The sequence below is a fragment of the Lytechinus pictus genome, chromosome 8, assembly GCF_037042905.1.
Source record: "Lytechinus pictus isolate F3 Inbred chromosome 8, Lp3.0, whole genome shotgun sequence".
NCBI classification, from domain to species: Eukaryota; Metazoa; Echinodermata; class Echinoidea; order Temnopleuroida; family Toxopneustidae; genus Lytechinus; species Lytechinus pictus.
The window spans coordinates 33,450,492-33,468,887 of NC_087252.1; the positions used below are offsets into that span (position 1 = coordinate 33,450,492).

At 36.9% G+C, this 18,396-nt stretch overlaps 2 protein-coding genes across 3 annotated transcripts in view; both read left to right on the plus strand.

Moving 5' to 3' along the window:
• The first annotated feature begins 1,453 nt into the window (after positions 1-1,453).
• On the plus strand, positions 1,454-12,569 carry LOC129266498 (uncharacterized). Its single transcript, XM_064104218.1, has 9 exons — positions 1,454-1,493; positions 3,297-3,617; positions 4,324-4,680; positions 5,972-6,067; positions 6,543-6,596; positions 7,246-7,419; positions 7,985-8,095; positions 8,771-8,864; positions 9,175-12,569. Exons 1-9 carry the CDS (start codon positions 1,454-1,456, stop codon positions 9,248-9,250), a joined length of 1,323 nt encoding a protein of 440 aa, XP_063960288.1. The 3' UTR covers positions 9,251-12,569.
• A 3,918-nt stretch (positions 12,570-16,487) lies between these two features.
• LOC129266497 (uncharacterized) overlaps positions 16,488-18,396 on the plus strand; it is a 32,529-nt gene continuing 30,620 nt past the window's right edge. Inside the window, exon 1 of one of the 2 annotated variants that reach the window (XM_064103956.1) lies at positions 16,488-16,605. The gene's annotated coding sequence lies outside the window, so the exon portion shown is untranslated. The remainder of the gene's footprint in view (positions 16,606-18,396) is intronic. The other variant, XM_064103957.1, reaches the window with a different exon arrangement.

The window sequence follows — 18,396 nt, forward strand, 5'->3', positions numbered from 1 at the left end:
CTAGGTTAATCAGTCATAGTGGCTGATGTTATAGACGACAGATATCACTCTCGGGCCTTTTTATCAAAGTGGAGACAATGGCAGAGTTGGGATTCGAACTCACAACCTTGCGATTATGAGTCCAATGCTCTAACCACTGGACCACAGGACCCGACAATCAGACCTGAAAAGGGATATTTTGAAAACTTTATGGAATACACGAAAATAATAGGTACCTGATAAATCAAAATTTGCGAGCGCGCAGCGCAAGCAGCAAATGTTAACATTCAGACCATAAAACTGACATTTTTACAGAGCACTTTTTAAAAACCAATTTGTAAATTACACAAAATAATGAAAGTTCGATTTCCGAGGTGAAATATGTTTTGTATATTGACTTCCAAACTTAATATTCGAACTCCATATTGAACAAGATATGTAAATCACCTAACAGGCAATGCGAGCGCGAAGCGCGAGCGAAAATCTTATATAGTGGCACGAAAGATTATTTTTATTTTCCAAGTCTTCCCCTCATCTTGTTTTATGCACTCGTCGTCCTTCTCTTCTTTTTCTCCTCTCTTTTCCCTCCTTTTTTTCCCTTCTTTCTTTCCTTTTTTTGCTCCGCCAAGAGGGGGGGGGGGGGGCGTGCCCCTCGATCCGCCTATGGGGACAAGGGGCGGATAAATTTGACAAGCAAAAAAAAAATTATCATCGCCAAAGTAAGGTCATATCTCGTCCCAAAATACATGTTTTATTTCGATTTAGAATGATGTATTTCTTACCATCATAAAAGACCAAAAATAGTAGGGGGGACATTTGATATTGTGTCCCCCCTACTATTTTGAGTAGGGGGGACACGTCGGACACGTCCCCCCTGTCCCCCCTGGGATTTCCGCCCATGGGTCTAGTCAATTTGACTAAGAGTGTATGGTAGAAAATTTTGTCCATTTTTTTGGAAAAATAAGAAATGCAGATAAGGAGATACTTTAAAGACGCATAAGGGAATGAAAGAAACGATGTATCAACAGATAAATAATGAATGTATGTATGAAATTGAATCAATGAACTGTCCGTCGTCATTCGGCCACGGAAGAACTAGAAGTAAGGAAGGATGGGTGGATTTTTTTTTTTTTTTTTTTTTTTTTTTTTGGGGGGGGGGGATGGGGTTGCCCTTCGCATTCCTTTTCTTAGAAATTTTGTACTCATTTAGGGGACCCATAGCTGTTTAAAGAGGGGGAGAGAGAGAATTAGTGGGGTGGGATCGGGGCGAGAGAGGAAATGGGTAAGAGGGAATAAAGGCGATACCCATCTCCAAGGGTAAGCTATATGATTGTGATTTACAGTGACATCAATAGTTAAGCCGTAAATCAATTGCGAGTCTGTGACCCAAATATAGTCAAGACTAGTTACAACGAGAGAAGAGATTTATTTCAACATCAACTTGAACTAAATTCCAGCTTTTGCCTTGAGCAGCATGGGAGAAAGTGACGTCATAGATCGGCTATTACAGGAAGGTAAAGGAAATCAGGGAGTTGAACACTGAAAGAGAGGGGTGGGCTGGGGTGTGGGATAGACAGACAGACGGACAGAAATGCGGACTGGGAAGAGCATGGGATAGACAGAGACAGATTTAGAAGGTACACAGCAAAAACTGTGGTGTTAACCGGTGTACATAGAGGACCACACCAGTTATTTTACACCGGTGTTAAATTGGTGGTGTTGGTTTTACACCTATAGGTGTTATTACAACACCTATGGTTGTTACATTTACACTCTTTGGTGTTATGTTCAATCTCTAGGGTGTTATTTTAACATCTCAGGGTGTGGTCCTCTATTAACACCAATTGGTGTCAGTTTTAACACCACAGTTTTTACAGTGTAGATATGAAAAGAAATATCTGGGGGCCCTTAACACAAAGCTTAATTAGCAATGATCGTAGAACATTTTTTCTACAATAATTGATTGCATTGACTACAATGTACAATCAATTGTAAAGAACAATCATACTATTGATCACTAACCTTTGTGTTACGGAACCCTGAAGTCGTTGTTTCATTTTCCATTCATATCACTTATGTACGTTTTTCATAGCGCAACAAAAATATGGTGAATACCTTTAGGGGGGGGGGCATGCCAAAAATAGAATTCCAAACTCAACTTGAAGGATTGCCATATGTAAATTGCTTGAAAAGGGAAAGATTGAAGCATGGACCCTACTAATATTGAAGAGAGTAAAAATTGGAGAGGGAAGGATGAAGGGGGGGGGGGGGGTTAGGCTATGGGAGAGAGAAGATTAAGACACAAACTACGGTACGCCATTATGCGATTTATGCTTCGCAAAAGAGGCGGCCAGCCCATTTTGAGGGATATATTCAGGCTTTGTTGATTCCAAAGTCCGTCAGAGCTTTCGTGACATTTTGTTTGACATTTAAATGGTGGAATCAAATGCGACATTTATGCCAGCATTAATGCTGCCCCGGGGTCTTTCTCCTCGTGGAAAGGTAACCAATCTGCACTTTGTACGACCTCGTGTACTAGTGAGTGAACGTGTTTAGGTGAATAATGGTCACCAGTCCGTGTATAAGGTGCTAGACGTCCGAATGTGAAAATCTGCATAAAATTCTTCTCACGGAAATGATTCCTGTCAGGAAAATTATCAACAGCCTTTAGGTTGTGAGATAAAGCTGATTCAAAGCACTCATATGTGGCTCACTTCATGAAACAGACATTAGGCCATGTGCGCCATTTCGAAGCATATATAGGCCTATGATGTTTTCGGTCCCCCGTGTTGATAACAAATCGTGAAAAGTATTTGCCTTATTTGGTAATTACTCTCCGAGTATTAAAAAGCTGTGAAGTTTTACTAAATAAATATAAGAATGAGATTGGCTCTCAAATTTTTAAAAGTATATTTGTGATCTTTTATTTATACCCTTTTATTATTGTTATTTGTAATTGATAGGCAGTATACATGTACACTCGTTATTCCGAATGTTCATTATTCCGAAAGTTCGTTATACCCAATGCTCATTATTTATTCGTTATTCCAAATGTTGCTATTCCGAACGATCGTTTTACCAAAGAAAGTTCGTTTATCTGACCAGGAAAGAAGGTTAGTTATTCGAAAGGAATTACAGTTGTTCAAAAACTCATTAACAATACGAACTTTGCCTCTTTCGGATTTCCGAGCCTTCCGTATAACGAACCTTTATTTTTGAAGTATTAATCCTTTCGGAATAACGAACTATAATAAAATGCATAGTTTGATAACTTTGAAATTCCTTCTTTTCTTCCACCCTATCCCACTTTTCCCCAGGTCTTTGCTGTGATGACGTCGCCGCCCTCTCACGGACTGTCGTATTCAAGGGAAATTCAGCCGAGCTCGAATGCCAAGTCGACGGTGCCGTCTACACCATCAATTGGATGAAAGGAGACGATATCGATACTGCGATCACAGTGGCATCGTTTATTGATAGCGTTCACGAGGGAAGCGACGGTGGCCGTATCTCGATGTCGCCGTCTTGGTCACTGGTGATCAATGACGTCGGGATAGAGGATGAAAGCACGTATTTTTGCGTCGTCATGTTGACGTCATCAAGCAACGAGGAGGTGATTGAGACGGAGTTAGTGGTTGCAGGTGATGATAAATTTATTTGAATAAAGACATTGTGGAGTCGCCGGAAGCTATGATTTTGTACATAATAATGTTCACGCGTATAGCATTCCAAAAGATCACACAAAACATATTTTAATGTCGCCCTTTTAATTGTTTCATTTTATACCTTTCAAGAACGAGAAATTACCTTAAAAATCGTTTATGAGTCTTCAGTGTCATAAACATTTGAGGAACGAAGCCATCTTCCCTCAGACCAATTTTCTTGAGTTCGGATCCCTAAAAGACTGATACAACATCATAGTTACTTATCTTTGAATTGTGGAAATAGGTGAAATTGCAAATGAACAAATTTTCTTAGAAGGTAGTGTTATAATGTTTCTCTTAATCTGCGTGGAATAACAAGTTCATTTTCAACATTTAATTGGTAGAAAAGGAGGATGTAAAGCAGCGAGATCAGCACTGAAATTCTTTAACACTTTATTGAAGAGTTTGAAGTGGGTTCATTATTGATCAAGAGAACAAACTACGGAAGTCACCTTCCTTTCATCAACACTGTTGTTTGAAAGATGGTATTTGCTTTTCATGCATTTTATGCATAAACTTTTTTTTTAATCGGAATATTTGAAATTGGCGCGAAATAGAGCATAGCTTATAGGCCTATTCTCACAATGACATATTTTTTTTTGTAACTCTATGCATGATCACATATGTTTATTTAATGATTTAGTGCCCCCTGCTGAGTCGTACCCTAACATCGTGTTACTCGAACCGACATCTTCGCCATCAACAAACGCATCTTGTCAGTACACCATACCACAGGGCACGCAATACAGATTATCATGCGAGGTTGCTAGCTTCAGGCCATCCGTCGAGTTACTCTGGTTCGTCGACAACGTATACGAGCGCGGAGCACCGTTGAAGTTTGCCGACAATCCAGACGGAACTAAGGACGTGTATGGTAGTCTTGATGTGACAATGGGTGCTTCAAATATGGAATTCAGATGCGAAGTGAACGGCGAGGCTATACCGGACCCACCTCGGACAAACACAGCTCTAGTATGCTCAATTCCAGGCACATCTGGCGGTAATTATCTGTTCAGCATACTAAAAAAAAACTACTCTTAGTTCAAATTCCTATCTTGTGCAAACAAAGTCAGGTATGAATAAAATCATTTGGACTTTGACTCTCTATATGAAAGCTTAAAGTATCAAATCAATCAAGGCCTGGATCTACTTCTATTTTCAAGGAATTGTTTGCTAAGAAAAATCAAAATGTGCGCTCGTCGTTTCCCCGCTATTCACTTTATCAAATTCCATCTTAATATTTCACTTTATCAATTTAGAGGCACAAGCTAGTAATAGTAATAGTAGTAACAAAAATATGTGTAGTAGAAGTAGCAGCAGTAGTAGTAGTAGTAGTAGTAGTAGTAAAAGTAGTAGTAGTGGTAGTGGTAGTAGTAGTAGTAGTAGTAGTAGTAGTAGTAGTAGTAGTAGTAGTAGTAAAAGTAGTAGTAGTAGTAGTAGTAGTAGTAGTAGTAGTAGTAGTAGTAGTAGTAGTAGTAGTAGTAGTAGTAGTAGTAGTAGTAGTAGGAGTAGGAGTAGTAGTAGTAGTAGTAGTAGTAGTAGTAAAAGTAGTAGTAGTAGTAGTAGTAGTAGTAGTAGTAGTAGTAGTAGTAGTAGTAGTAGTAGTAAAAGTAGTAGTAGTAGTAGTAGTAGTAGTAGTAGTAGTAGTAGTAGTAGTAGTAGGAGTAGGAGTAGTAGTAGTAGTAGTAGTAGTAGTAGTAGTAGTAGTAGTAGTAGTAGTAAAAGTAGTAGTAGTAGTAGTAGTAGTAGTAGTAGTAGTAGTAGGAGTAGTAGTAGTAGTAGTAGTAGTAGTAGTAGTAGTAGTAGTAGTAGTAGTAGTAGTAGGAGTAGTAGTAGTAGTAGTAGTAGTAGTAGTAGTAGTAGTAGTAGTAGTAGTAGTAGTAGTAGTAGTAAAAGTAGTAGTAGTAGGAGTAGTAGTAGTAGTAGTAGTAGTAGTAGTAGTAGTAGTAGTAGTAGTAGTAGTAGTAGTAAAAGTAGTAGTAGTAGTAGTAGTAGTAGTAGTAGCAGTAATAGTAGTAGTAGTGGTAGTAGTAGTAGTAGAAGAAAGAGAAATAACATCATGCCCCCCCCCCCCCATTCCTCAACACCTCCAGAGATTTCGAGTCCTTTTCGGATAAAATGAGAGATAGAACTTCAAGGCAGTCCCATTATCTATGTATAGATAATGGGATTGATCAGAGTCTAAAACTTTGTAGACAAGAAAATTAGATGCTTTGATTACTTACTAGTTTCGGTGAGTTGAGATTAGATATAAAAATTTGTATTTTTTTTTATTTCTTTGACCGTGCCAGGTGGAGGAAATAACACTACAACCATTATTGTAGTAGTGGTAATCGTCATTGTGTTGATAGCTGCTGTTATCGGGATTGCATTATGGATGAGAATATGTGAGTATGACTATTTTTCATCATCATCACCACCACGATCATCATCGTCGTCATCATCATCATCATCATTTTTACCATTATTATCATCATCATTATCATCATCAATATCATAATCACCATCATCGTCATCATGACCATGATCACCATGACTATCATCATCGCCATCGTTATTAATTATCATCATTATCATCATCATCATAATCACAATCATCACCATCGTCATTATTATCATCAACATGACCACCACCACCATAAACATCACTCCCGCAATCGCGTCCTTCGCCGCCTTGCACAAATTTCCTTTCCCCTCTCATTCCAATTTCCTCAATTTCTCGTATTCGATTGTAATTTTCATTTTTATTTCGTTTTTTAATGTGGAAATCGTGAATATATTGTTCCTACTATTTCTTTGTTTTTAAAGTTAGTGGTTGTTGATTATCATTCTAACATTGTTGTACTCTCAATTTTCGTCTAGTAATAAAAGACACAATGGTCCGTTCAAACTACAGTAAAACTGTCAGTGCTGATGGTAAGCAATTCTTTTTTATTTTATATTTTGTTATTTAAATCACATCTAGCAATTCATTTATATGATTATTTATTTTGCGTCATAAGAAATTGTTAATGCCATTAATTTATGTTATTTATTTGTATTCATTAGTATATCTATTTAAGTATTTTTTTTTTTTAATTTGTTATTCTAATCTGACAAGTTTTTTTATCGTTTTTCTTGAATGATAGTTCCATGGAGAACGGGATTTTATTGTGTTTGTTTTATTTTGTTAATATAGGAAGACTTTTTTTAATTGTCAAGATCTTTATGTTTGAATTTATGTAGACCTACAGCATATATTACATCTTGAGAAAAATGCTATGCTTTACAAAAAAGTAGTCGGGAATTTAACTGGAATTATAGGGCACCCATTTCATATAGTACAAATTTATTGGCCAGTGCCTGATGGACGCTTTGCGACTAAACAAAAGAAAATCAAAACAAAACATTTAAGTAATTCTTTACAGAATGTCACGAGAACTTTTTTTTCTTCGTCATACCTCGGAAGTTTTGTTTCACACCCTGAAATAAAATGTCAAACAGTGCAAGGATTTGATTATGAGATGGAGAGAGCTATTAATGTAATGACAGCAATTAAAAAAATATATAATTTTTCGTTAATTAGACGACACACCATCGCGAGGACGAATGTCCAACTTCTGTCACATTTGTTTTGCGACCTGCTGCCCATGTACCGTAAGGGACGACGAAATCGATGCGGAAACACAGAGGAGAAAAACGACATCGTCATCACAGCCGAGTGACGAGAGAGAAAAGAAACGGAAAGCGCCATCTGCTGGTAGGATTGTGTTTATTGTGTACAGGTTTTATGCTGATAAGTTGAAAACAAATTTGAAAGCAATGGTCAATAAAGAATTTCAAGAGGTGTGGAATAATACAAGTTGATGGGCATGATAATAATAGCAGGGCCCGCTGGGAGAACAGTTTTCGGAACCGAAGTGGCTACCCTGGGTAAATATGCCATTATTATTATTATAATTATCATTATTTACAATTACTAGTACACATTTTTTGGGAAGGAACAAGTTATACAAATAAGGGACAGTATGTTTTTATAGGATTGTGAAAAATCCTTATAAAACAAAGTTTTTAAGGAAGCTAAATATAAGCCTATAATATAACACGATTCTCCTAAGCCCCTGTCTAAATAATAAATATTTGTTATATGCAGATAATCATAAACTTATTTATACATCCATGTTTTAAGTTATTCATCAATACCTTTGCTTTTGTATTTGATTATTTGTGTAATTTATTCATTCGTTTTATGTAGCTCTGCATAATTATGTAGTGATTGTCATAAAATCAACAATATTTGTTGCATTTCTGTTTTTCTATTGTAGCATTAAAAGCAAGAATTCAACAAAATCGTAAGAAGCAGAGTGGAAAGTCTGGAGAAGAAAACAGTAATCAGTTACCTTCAGATAAACCACATGAACATTCTCCTATGCTTGGTAAGTATTTATCATCATCATCATTCCCATCATTATCATCATGACCATCCTTAGCACCATCATTATCATCATCATCATTATCGTCATCATCATCATCATAATCACCATCATCAACATCACTATCAGCACTGTCTTTATAATCGTCATCATCATCATAATCACCATCATCACCATCACTATCATCTTCATCATCATCATTGTCATCATTATCATCATAATCATCATCATCCTCATCATCATGACCATCATCATCATCGTCATTACTATCACCATCGTCATTACTATCACCACCATCACCATCATCATCATCATCCTCATCATCATGACCATCATCATCATCATCATCCTCATCATCATGACCATCATCATCATCATCATCCTCATCATCATGACCATCATCATCATCATCATCCTCATCATCATGACCATCATCATCATCATCATCATCATCATGACCATCATCATCATCATCATCCTCATCATCATGACCATCATCATCATCATCATCACCATCATCATGATCATCATGTCTTTATAACTTTAAAACAATCATTATCATTATGATCGATTTTAGCTCGTAGGCTTTCGATGTTTGATATGATCTGGATAGTGTAGGGGTCTATTTTTTTATTGAATAATTATTGAATAAAAGAAACCGGTATTTTACCCTAACAGAAAACCCAACTGAGACGTCAACACCAGCGAATAATAAACCTCCAGGAGCCAGGCCTAAGACAAGACCGATTGATGATGCTTCGGTTGTTATAAGGTAAGTTAACCTGCCTCACCTGATACAACCCAACTACGACATGATCTACTTACATGCAATCCACTACGAGCCAGTCTTAAAAACAAAACACGCACACACAAAAACGATTTTTGCCGTGTTAATCTAAAATTTATATACTCCTGGTGAAATTGATGACGCTTGCGTTTTTAAATGCATGGGGTTTTGTGTGTGGCCCTTTGACGTCTCTGATATAATTTGTTTATTAGATTTTGGTGTTTCTTGTACAATATTATTGTTCAGTTTTCCAAAATACGTTTTTTTATGTTTCCTTATTTATCTACTTCTATAGAGTTCCACATCAAGCAGCACACGGTCGAGGGGAAACGAACGGGGTAGCGACGGGTGAAGCAGAGACCGGATTCTGACGGCAGTAAACTTTGCCACGCCGGACATCGATCGATCAGTACTTTTTTGTTTCCTTTTAACGCGATCAGAAACTGACTGTGATCCGTCATGATAAAATATCCTTCGATGGATGTATTGTCTTCAAGTTGACAGTAGGCAGGATCCTGTGTGATCCCAGGCTGGACACAATGGTGCAAAATCCTTCTCTGCTATGTGGATGTGACACAGTCACGTGTTGATGCGGGATGATAGACCAAGTATGCACCAGAAGAAGTCTCCGCCAATTTGAGTAGAAAGAGCTTGTCAATTTTTAGAAGTCCACTGAAAAGGATTTTTACCCGCAAATAGGCAATCCCAATGTTGTTTTCTTGGATGCTTGCGACAAACGGGGAATATTCTTGAGGAAAAATCTTCTTAAGAAAGCTGTTTTGTCGAAGAAGGGTTTTGGGCACTTGTTTAATTTGTGGCAAGTGTTGCCTCCTTGCTTGTAAAGTTTTATGAAGACAGTTTATACCGAGTCGTTGTCCAGACGAGTTTGTTTGGCCAAGACGGCAATTTCAGGAACTTTGCGATCAATATTTCATAACTTGTAGTGTGAGAAAATATTACAGTGCAGAAACTTAAACATTTTTTCTGCTATTTAGTGCATATAATTATGTTGAAAAAACTCGGATCAAATTTTGTTGTATTTATCTGCTAAAGATCAAATCCATCCAAACAAAAAGTTTATTTGAATAACGAGAGAAAAATCAAACAAGGATGACGCTTAAAATCTCATCAAATTCGGGTTTGAAATAAAAAGTTATGATTTTAAAGAGGGACCATGTTCACACTAAGTATGGGAAGCCAAAAGTATCCAAATTTTTATTAAGATGTATGTTTCTTATGTTTACTGTGCTCTTTCCTGATTCATTGATGGTGAAGACAATCATCTATTTATACTTCCTAGACAATTATGATTGATTTGAGAGCCAAATGAGCTGAAGTATGATATCTCTTCTGTTAGTGATTTATGGAACAATTGGCTATCCATACTTAAACCACAACTTTAAACCTGAGTTTAAGTTAAACCTGCCATTAGAATACGGGCCAATGAGTACACGGAGGTGGCAGAGTTAATACGGGAGCTGCACGGCGCGCCGCGGCGGTACTGCGATTGATGAGGGGTAGAGGGAGATCCGCGTTAGCGCCGTGTTAAAAACGTATTAAGAACGTGGTTTCTGCCCACCGTTGAGACACGGAGCATGGCGGTTTGAGAACCGGCAATGTGTGATCGCACCTCAAGCGTCGCTATTTTTTACTACCTTTTTTAAGAACTTGAGTATCGTGTTTTTAAGAATTTTTATCATTTAAGTTTATATAATATGTACTCAACTCTTGAATGATTGACAATCTAGTGGTGAATATTTATTCCGAGTTAATGAAATAATTTTCTCTGATGCTAAAATTACACCAACGAATCCGACTCTTAACCGATCCGTGTATGTCATTGGTATTAACGAAACATAAATGGTCAGTCTGGAGTCGGTTTGCCGGTTTGATTGCGACATTGTACAATAAAAGCGGTGGAACCGACTCCGAACCGACCGATGGTATGTAATTGTAACTAATGCAATAGATTCCTGGTCGGTTTGTAATCGGTTTCATGTGTGTGACTGTAGCCTTAGACAACATCGACTATAATTTCTTTTTTCCCCAAATCGCCAAGAAGCGTTTAAATAGAGGTCATAAATAATTATGTGTTTTTATGTTTTCTTTTTAAATATTGATACTGCCATTTTACTCATTTTTAAAACTCATGGACTTTCTTTCTTTGACATCTTGTATTCATACAATTTTTTTTATCCGCGAATTTCTCGATTTTTAGCCTTAATTAGTTAAGCTCAACATTATAATCCATATGCAATTTTTAGAGAATAGTTTATGAGGTCTCATTGTATTCAAATGGAATAAATATGCAGCTGAAATTTAATCTGTAAATTACAATGAATTACATGAGTATATTAAAGCTATCTTTTCACCAGTGCCAACATTTGAAAAGTCTCTGTACATACAGTTTATTCTAATTAATGTCTAATTAACGTAGTGAGCTACATATTTCCAGCAAGGCTATTCACTTTCGTTTCTAGCATAGTATTCCGCATATTTCGCTTTGCGCTTGATATTTATTTTTATTTTTTGTATTTGCGTTTGAAAGAAACCCATTCTGCAACGGACTCCTGTTATCCATGAAATATACATTGTAGTTTATTGGATTATTATGTAATTCTGAGGAGCGTGGATACCGCGGTGGGGTGGGGGTGGTGGGCGGTCGCCCCTCCGGCCTCCGATTATTAGTAGTGATAAAAAAAAAGTAAATAGAAAAAGAACAAAAGGAGAGTATCGAAATCAGGTAAACCATGTTTTTAACCCATGTATTTTAGATTTCATCCCTAATAATTATTACGCTTTACTTCGTTTTCACGCAGCAATGATCACCTAATGAAGAGTTAATTTACAGAACTGACACAATTACAAGAATTAACGGTTCACATGAATTTGTTAAAGGACAAGTCCATCCCAACAAAAAGTTGATTTGAATAAAAAGAGAAAAATCCAACAAGCATAACACTGAAAATTTCTTCAAAATCGGATGTAAAATAAGAAAGTTAAGACATTTTAAAGTTTCGTTTAATTTCACAAAACAGTTCTATGCACATCCTGGTCGGTATGCAAATGAGGAGACTGATGACGTCATCCACTCACTATTTCTTATGTATTTTATTGTATGAAATGTGAAATATTCTAATTTTCTCCTCATTGTCAAGTGAGACAAAGATTATTTCCTCCCGGAACATGTGAAATAAGCATTATTTGATACTATATGGTTCAGTCAAGTTGGCCCTTAATGTCAAATCTGTAAAATATGAAATATTGTATAATTCAAATAATAAAAAAACAAAAGAAATAGTGAGTGATAGACATTATCGACTGTCTCATTTGCATGTCACTGAGTTGTGCATATCACTGTTTTATGAAATATAAGCGAAACTTAAAGTAATCATAACTTTTTTATTTTACATCCGATTTTGATGAAATTTTCAGTGTTATGCTTGTTTGATTTTTCTCTATTTATTCAAATCAATGTTTTCCTGGGGTGGACTTGACCTTTAATTTGTTAAAGGAGTGAAATTCACTCAAAACAAGTGAAAGTCAGTCTTAATCTAATTCACTCGTTTTTTCTAAAGAGAGTATGATGTAAACATGATATTGTATGTTCTAATCGTGATAATTCTTATTACTGATGAAAATGTGATTGAGTAATAATGAAAATAAAATGAAATCATTGCAATTATCATATTACTTTGTCACTTTGTCAATATCTAGTCCCTTTCTACAGTATAGTCTCTGTATGAAAAATATATAGCTATAATCTATTCCCCAATCGCCCTCTCGGAGTAATACAAGGGATCAGCCCCTTTGGAGTGAAATGTACATCATAAAAGAGTGCATTATAGCTCCTTCTGGAGTGAACTGTGCACGTTTTTAGACATTTGCACTCCCAAAAGATTTAAAATCCACTCTCATAATGTATATCTCAATATGATCGAGTGTGATAGTCACACATGGAGAATACACAAACCTTTATAAAAGTGGAGAGAATATACTCAAAAGGAAGGAGCCAAAATCGTTGAGAGCATCATACGCTATCAGAATGAAACATGATAGTACGTAAATGTATTTAATAAACTCACAAGCCAGTGCAAAACAATTGACATTATCGGTAAATATCAGTACATTTATATGTAAAAAAGGAAATGGTCATCAAAAGGGATTGCACATCTATTTGAAGTGATATAATTCATTGGCGATACCAGGGAGGAGACCCCCCCCCCTCCTATATTGGCGGCGAACAAAAGGTGGGGAAGAAATAATAAGAAAAGGGGAAGGAGAGAAAAAAGAAGAAAGAGAGGAAGAGGAAGGTTATGTTCCTTTACAATCGGAATTACCATAAATGTGTTTTGGGGATAAAATCTATTTTTTGGAACAATTTCATGTTCAAATAAGCATTTTCTTCCATTAACGATGATATGATTACGCAACTTCTTCACAAAGTATAGCAAGAACAGAGAAAACGACCAGTGCTGTACAGATGGAGCGGGGGGGGGGGGGGGGGATTGGATCGCTTGCCCCCAAGAAAAGGAAAGAAAAGAGAGAATGAAATATAATATCATTTTCTTAAGATAATGTCAAAATCTATCACAAAGTTTGATTTTTGTTACAAAAAATTTAATGTCAAAATATTTGCTCAATCGTTTTGCTATCTCACATTTCCTGATACGCCATATCTGGCCTCCTCAAAATTGATGGGGCTTTTATATTCTGCACTCTAAAAATGATTTAGGTGAAATTGCAACTTTTTGTGCTACGTCTATATCATATATAATTATATTTCTCGCATACAGGGTATCGCGAGCGCATGAGCCCCTGTATCTGCCTATATTATCTTCTCATTTGCATTCCTATTTTTTGCGCAAGAGGATGCAATGCTGTATTCAATTCACAAGTTTATGAATGAATAAATAGATATGTAAATTAATTAATTAGGAAATATAGATATATGAGAAATCTAATTCGTTCCGTCTCTCGATCGGCCAACTAGTTTCTTCTTCCATTTCGTTCTTTCTCCCTTTTCCATCTTTCTACCATTTTCTTTACTTTTCCTTTGAATTCATCTCCTTGTCTCTTCCCTCTCTTTCCTTCCCTTCTTCCCCTACCGTTTGTTTGTTTTTTCTTCCCCTTTCTCTCTCCTCCCCTCCCCTTCCTTTTTTTGAGGGGGTGGTGCTGCAAGGCTCCATGGGCCTCTTGATCCGCGCTTGGGACTACCCCCCCCATACTTCAGCTTTTTAGCCTTTCGAACAAGTCGGAGGGGGGGGGGGGGTTAATGAATATATTCCCATAAAAAAAGATAGACTCACCCTAGGAAAGCTTCGATTCAGAATAAACATGCACAGCAAAAACTGTGGTGTTAACTGGTGTACATTGACAGTGTTAGTTTAACACATATAGGTGTTATTACAACACCTTCGGTTGTTATATTTACACAATTGGTGTTATGTTTAATCTCTGGGGTGTAATTTTAACACCCCAGGGTGTGGTCCTCTATTAACACCAACTGGTGTCAGTTTTAACACCACAGTTTTTACAGTGTGTTATCAATTAGAAGGGGAAGTTCACCCTGACAAAAACTTTATTGTGGGACCGTCGTGGTCTATGGTTCTGAATCTTGCCTTTCAAACAGAGGGTCGTGGGTTCGATCGAATCCTAGCCATGGCGTGTTTTCCTTCGGCAAGAAATTTATCCACATTGTGCTGCACTCGACCCAGGTGAGGTGAATGGGTAACCGGTAGGATGAATTCCTTGAATGTACGAGCGCTAAATCCTGGGTTATGATAATAATAATAATGCGCATCAGAATAAATTGTTTCTAGATAGATGGCGCTTTACGCAACAGCCTATTACTATTATTAATGTTTGAAAAATAACAAAAACATAAAACAAATATTGTTGGTGAAGGTTTGGTGAAAATCCATAAAAGGCTTTGAAAAGTTATTAGAATTTATTTTTTTTGACGTCATTTGAGAGCAGTTACCGAAGTGTCATGAATTGAAAAATATAATTAAATGTCATTTGCCTAAAAAAAAGAAAATGAAAATTGATTTAATTGTATCTTTAGAATGTAAACAGTATATTCATTCATCTCCGGCGTCCCATGAACATTTTTTTCAGCCATCATGAACCATTAAAAATTGAAATATATGCATTTTATATTGCATACGTCATAAACTTTCTTAATCTATAATGGATTTTCCTTAAACCTCTTTCTGTTTTTTTTTACATTTCTCTCTGTATACCCCCCTTCCCTACCCCTCGAAAAAGTTCTGCAACTCAAGTCTGAAGGGTAGTAAATAACCATAACTCAGTGTGCAATCATAATTATGTGTATATCATTTTGAAAGCATGATTATTCCTCTTGATGTGTCGTTTGTAATGCTTATTAATGTTTTCATGGAATGCACAAACCTGATAAATAAGTAGCAATGTCATAAATTTAATGTTGCAAATTCATTGTTTCTAATCGTCATTTTCCAATTGTTTCAAGGATGGACTGTGTTTGAAATGATATTGACGTATTGATGCATGTAAGTCCACTTGTGGTGTTTTCTCATGGTAACGGATTGAATTTGTTTGGAATAATGTTGAACCCTGTCAACCAATAAAAAAAAAGTTTTATTAAATATGTTGAATTTATACACGAAGATGATAGTGATAGTTTCATTGTTGTTGAACATTTTAAATTTATGAAAGTGAGCTTTCACTTCAAGCAAATACTAAATCATGCCAAACAATTGATACACATCTCTTCAACAACACAAACCAATGAAAACAACCCAAAATTCACTGCATCCTGGGCAGAACTAAAAACGATGCATTTTGCAACATTTCACTTCCTTTTCAGGGTAATTGCCCCGGGGGGGGCACTCGACCAAAAAAGTGGTAGGGGTGTGCCGCGGGCGAGACAAAAAACGGGGGCCTTGGAGCGGGCTTATTGTAAAAAGGAGGGTCCTCGGAACGGGCTTCGGAACTACAATTTTGTGAAAACGGGGGTCCTTGGAACGGATCGCCAGCGTGCGAGTACGTGCGTATGTACCCCTATGGAACGGGCATGCGTGCATGATGCAGCTATACGCGGCCTCCGCTGGGTGCGCTAGCGCAGAGACGATGGTCGGACAGCGCTCGGCGGCCGCTTTTCACCAAAATTGCAGCAGATCAATGCGACCGGAACGGCGTAACGAAAAATATGCGAAGCTTTGGAGCGGATTTTTTTTTTTTTTCTCGATAAGAACAAAGTGCTATGCCTTGGAGCGGCTTTCTTTGTTTTTTGTCTCGATAAGACAAAAATGCTATGCCTCGGAACGAAAATTTGAGTGTGAAAATGGGGGTCCCCTCCGCGGCACATACCCACTATGCATTATATACTGAGTGCCCCCCCCGGGGTAATTGCACATTTCATGATTACATAATCACAGCAAACGACAAACCATTGTATAGAGGAATAATAGAGCTTTTCAATGACCAGTTACAACTTTAATACTTCAGTAACAAAAATATATCATCCCTCAAAACTTGAGTTGCACAACATCTCTCTTAAAAAAAAAAAAATCTCATCAGTCGTCAGGGTTAGCTGCTTCTCGCGACACAGAGATACGATCTTACGTATAAGCTCCCGAATCGAAGGGAGCTAGAGAGGGAACTCTTTTCGCGAGGGAGAGAAAAGGGTAGCACACGAAAAATCAAAACGCTGTTGAAGCACATAGATATACCTTGTCCGCAGGTAAATAGACCTAATCATTTTTTGCAATTCCAGTTTTTAGTAGTAAGAGAGAATCTTCTCGCATATGCCCCAAATGTAAATTATCAGTTCATTCTTTAATTCTTGGCCCTGAAGATCGAGGCCGATTGAATGAGGGCATACCGTATCAACAGACAACACACACTCCCAAGTCCCATGTACCTATTTTCGTGTTGGAAATTAAGTGTTTTGAAATCACTTTGTCTTTGCACACCGATCTTTCATTTTATTAATGATTTATCTTTTTATACTATAAAAAATGCTATAGTTTGATCTGGTAAATTAATTACTATAAATTACAGTAATTCATTGACCAGATTAAACTATTATAAGTGAACTAAGACTAATTATTTAGTAAGTGGATTTTTGCCTTTAGTTTTTGGATGATTAATCATTTGACATTGACATTAAATGTAAACAGCTGGCAGCCGTCCATAGCACCCGTAGTACCAATGAGGTCCAACATTACATGTATGGACCTCATAGGCGACATCAGTAGTATTTTTGGTTAGAAATCTCTGAGAACAGGATATTTATATATTATATCACAAGTACAAGCTATATTCCTTTCTCTTATTTAAATTATAATTTTATAGTGTAAATGCATCGTTAGCAACAAAAAAAATGAAAGAAATGAAGGGGAACTTACATTTTCACGGCTTTTTTCTGATTTTCTGGGCAGCTGCTCTTCTCTTCTGACTCGCGATCGAAGCTGATATGAAGATCACGTGATTCGCGTTCTCGTCAGCTGATCGGTTGGTTATTCTTTTCGTCAGACGTTAATAATATATATTTTATAATGCTAGCATTCATCGCTAATTTAGGTGAAAGAGATTGAACTTAAACAGCGCCAGGTCGGAATCATAATTATTTTGGAAGAGTGTATTTATACACTCGATCTCATACCTGACGTAGACGGCGCTATTCAACAAATGCACAATCTTCAATATAAAAAATAAAACGGAAAGAACGCCTTGAACGCAGGCCAAAATGCCTAACGTCTTTCGGATGGTGACGTTAAAGGTCGGTCCCAGACGTAAATAATCATATCTGATTGATACACGTCTGACAAAAACTCAAATACACACACATACACACACACATTCTCCGCGGCATTAACAACTATCGTAAAGGGCGCTCCATTTATCAATAAAGATGGATGCTAAGCTGTCTATGGCGACAAAATTTGCCGCAAATATTTACGAAGAATTGTGAGAAATGGTCTGAAAATGCAACAAAAGAACCGGTGAGTACCGATTAAACATTATCAATTTATTTAATAGAACATATTTAAAGGAGAATGAAACTCTTGGAGCAAGTTAGCTTTTGTGAAAGCAGAAAAATCAAAGAATAAGATCAACAAAACTTTGAGTAAAATAGGACTAGCAATAAAAGAGTTATGAGCATTTGAATGTCGAGATCACTAATGCTATGGAGATCCTCCTATTGGCAATGCGACCAAGATCTGTGATGTCACACACGTACAACTCTCCCATTCGGACACTGAAAATATACTCCAAAACATCTCTTTTTGCTCATTCTAATCATATGACAAACGATTCATCAATGATATAATGTTGTGAAACCTCTGTACTTGTCATCTCATAAAGAAAACACCTAACATTGTGATAGCTACTCTATAAAAGTGAGAATATAAGTGAAATAAGTACTAAAGTAATGAGGGAGTTGTACGTGTGTGATATCACAGATCTTGGTCGCATTGCCGATGGGAGGATCTACATGGCACTAGTGATCTCAATATTCAAATGCTCA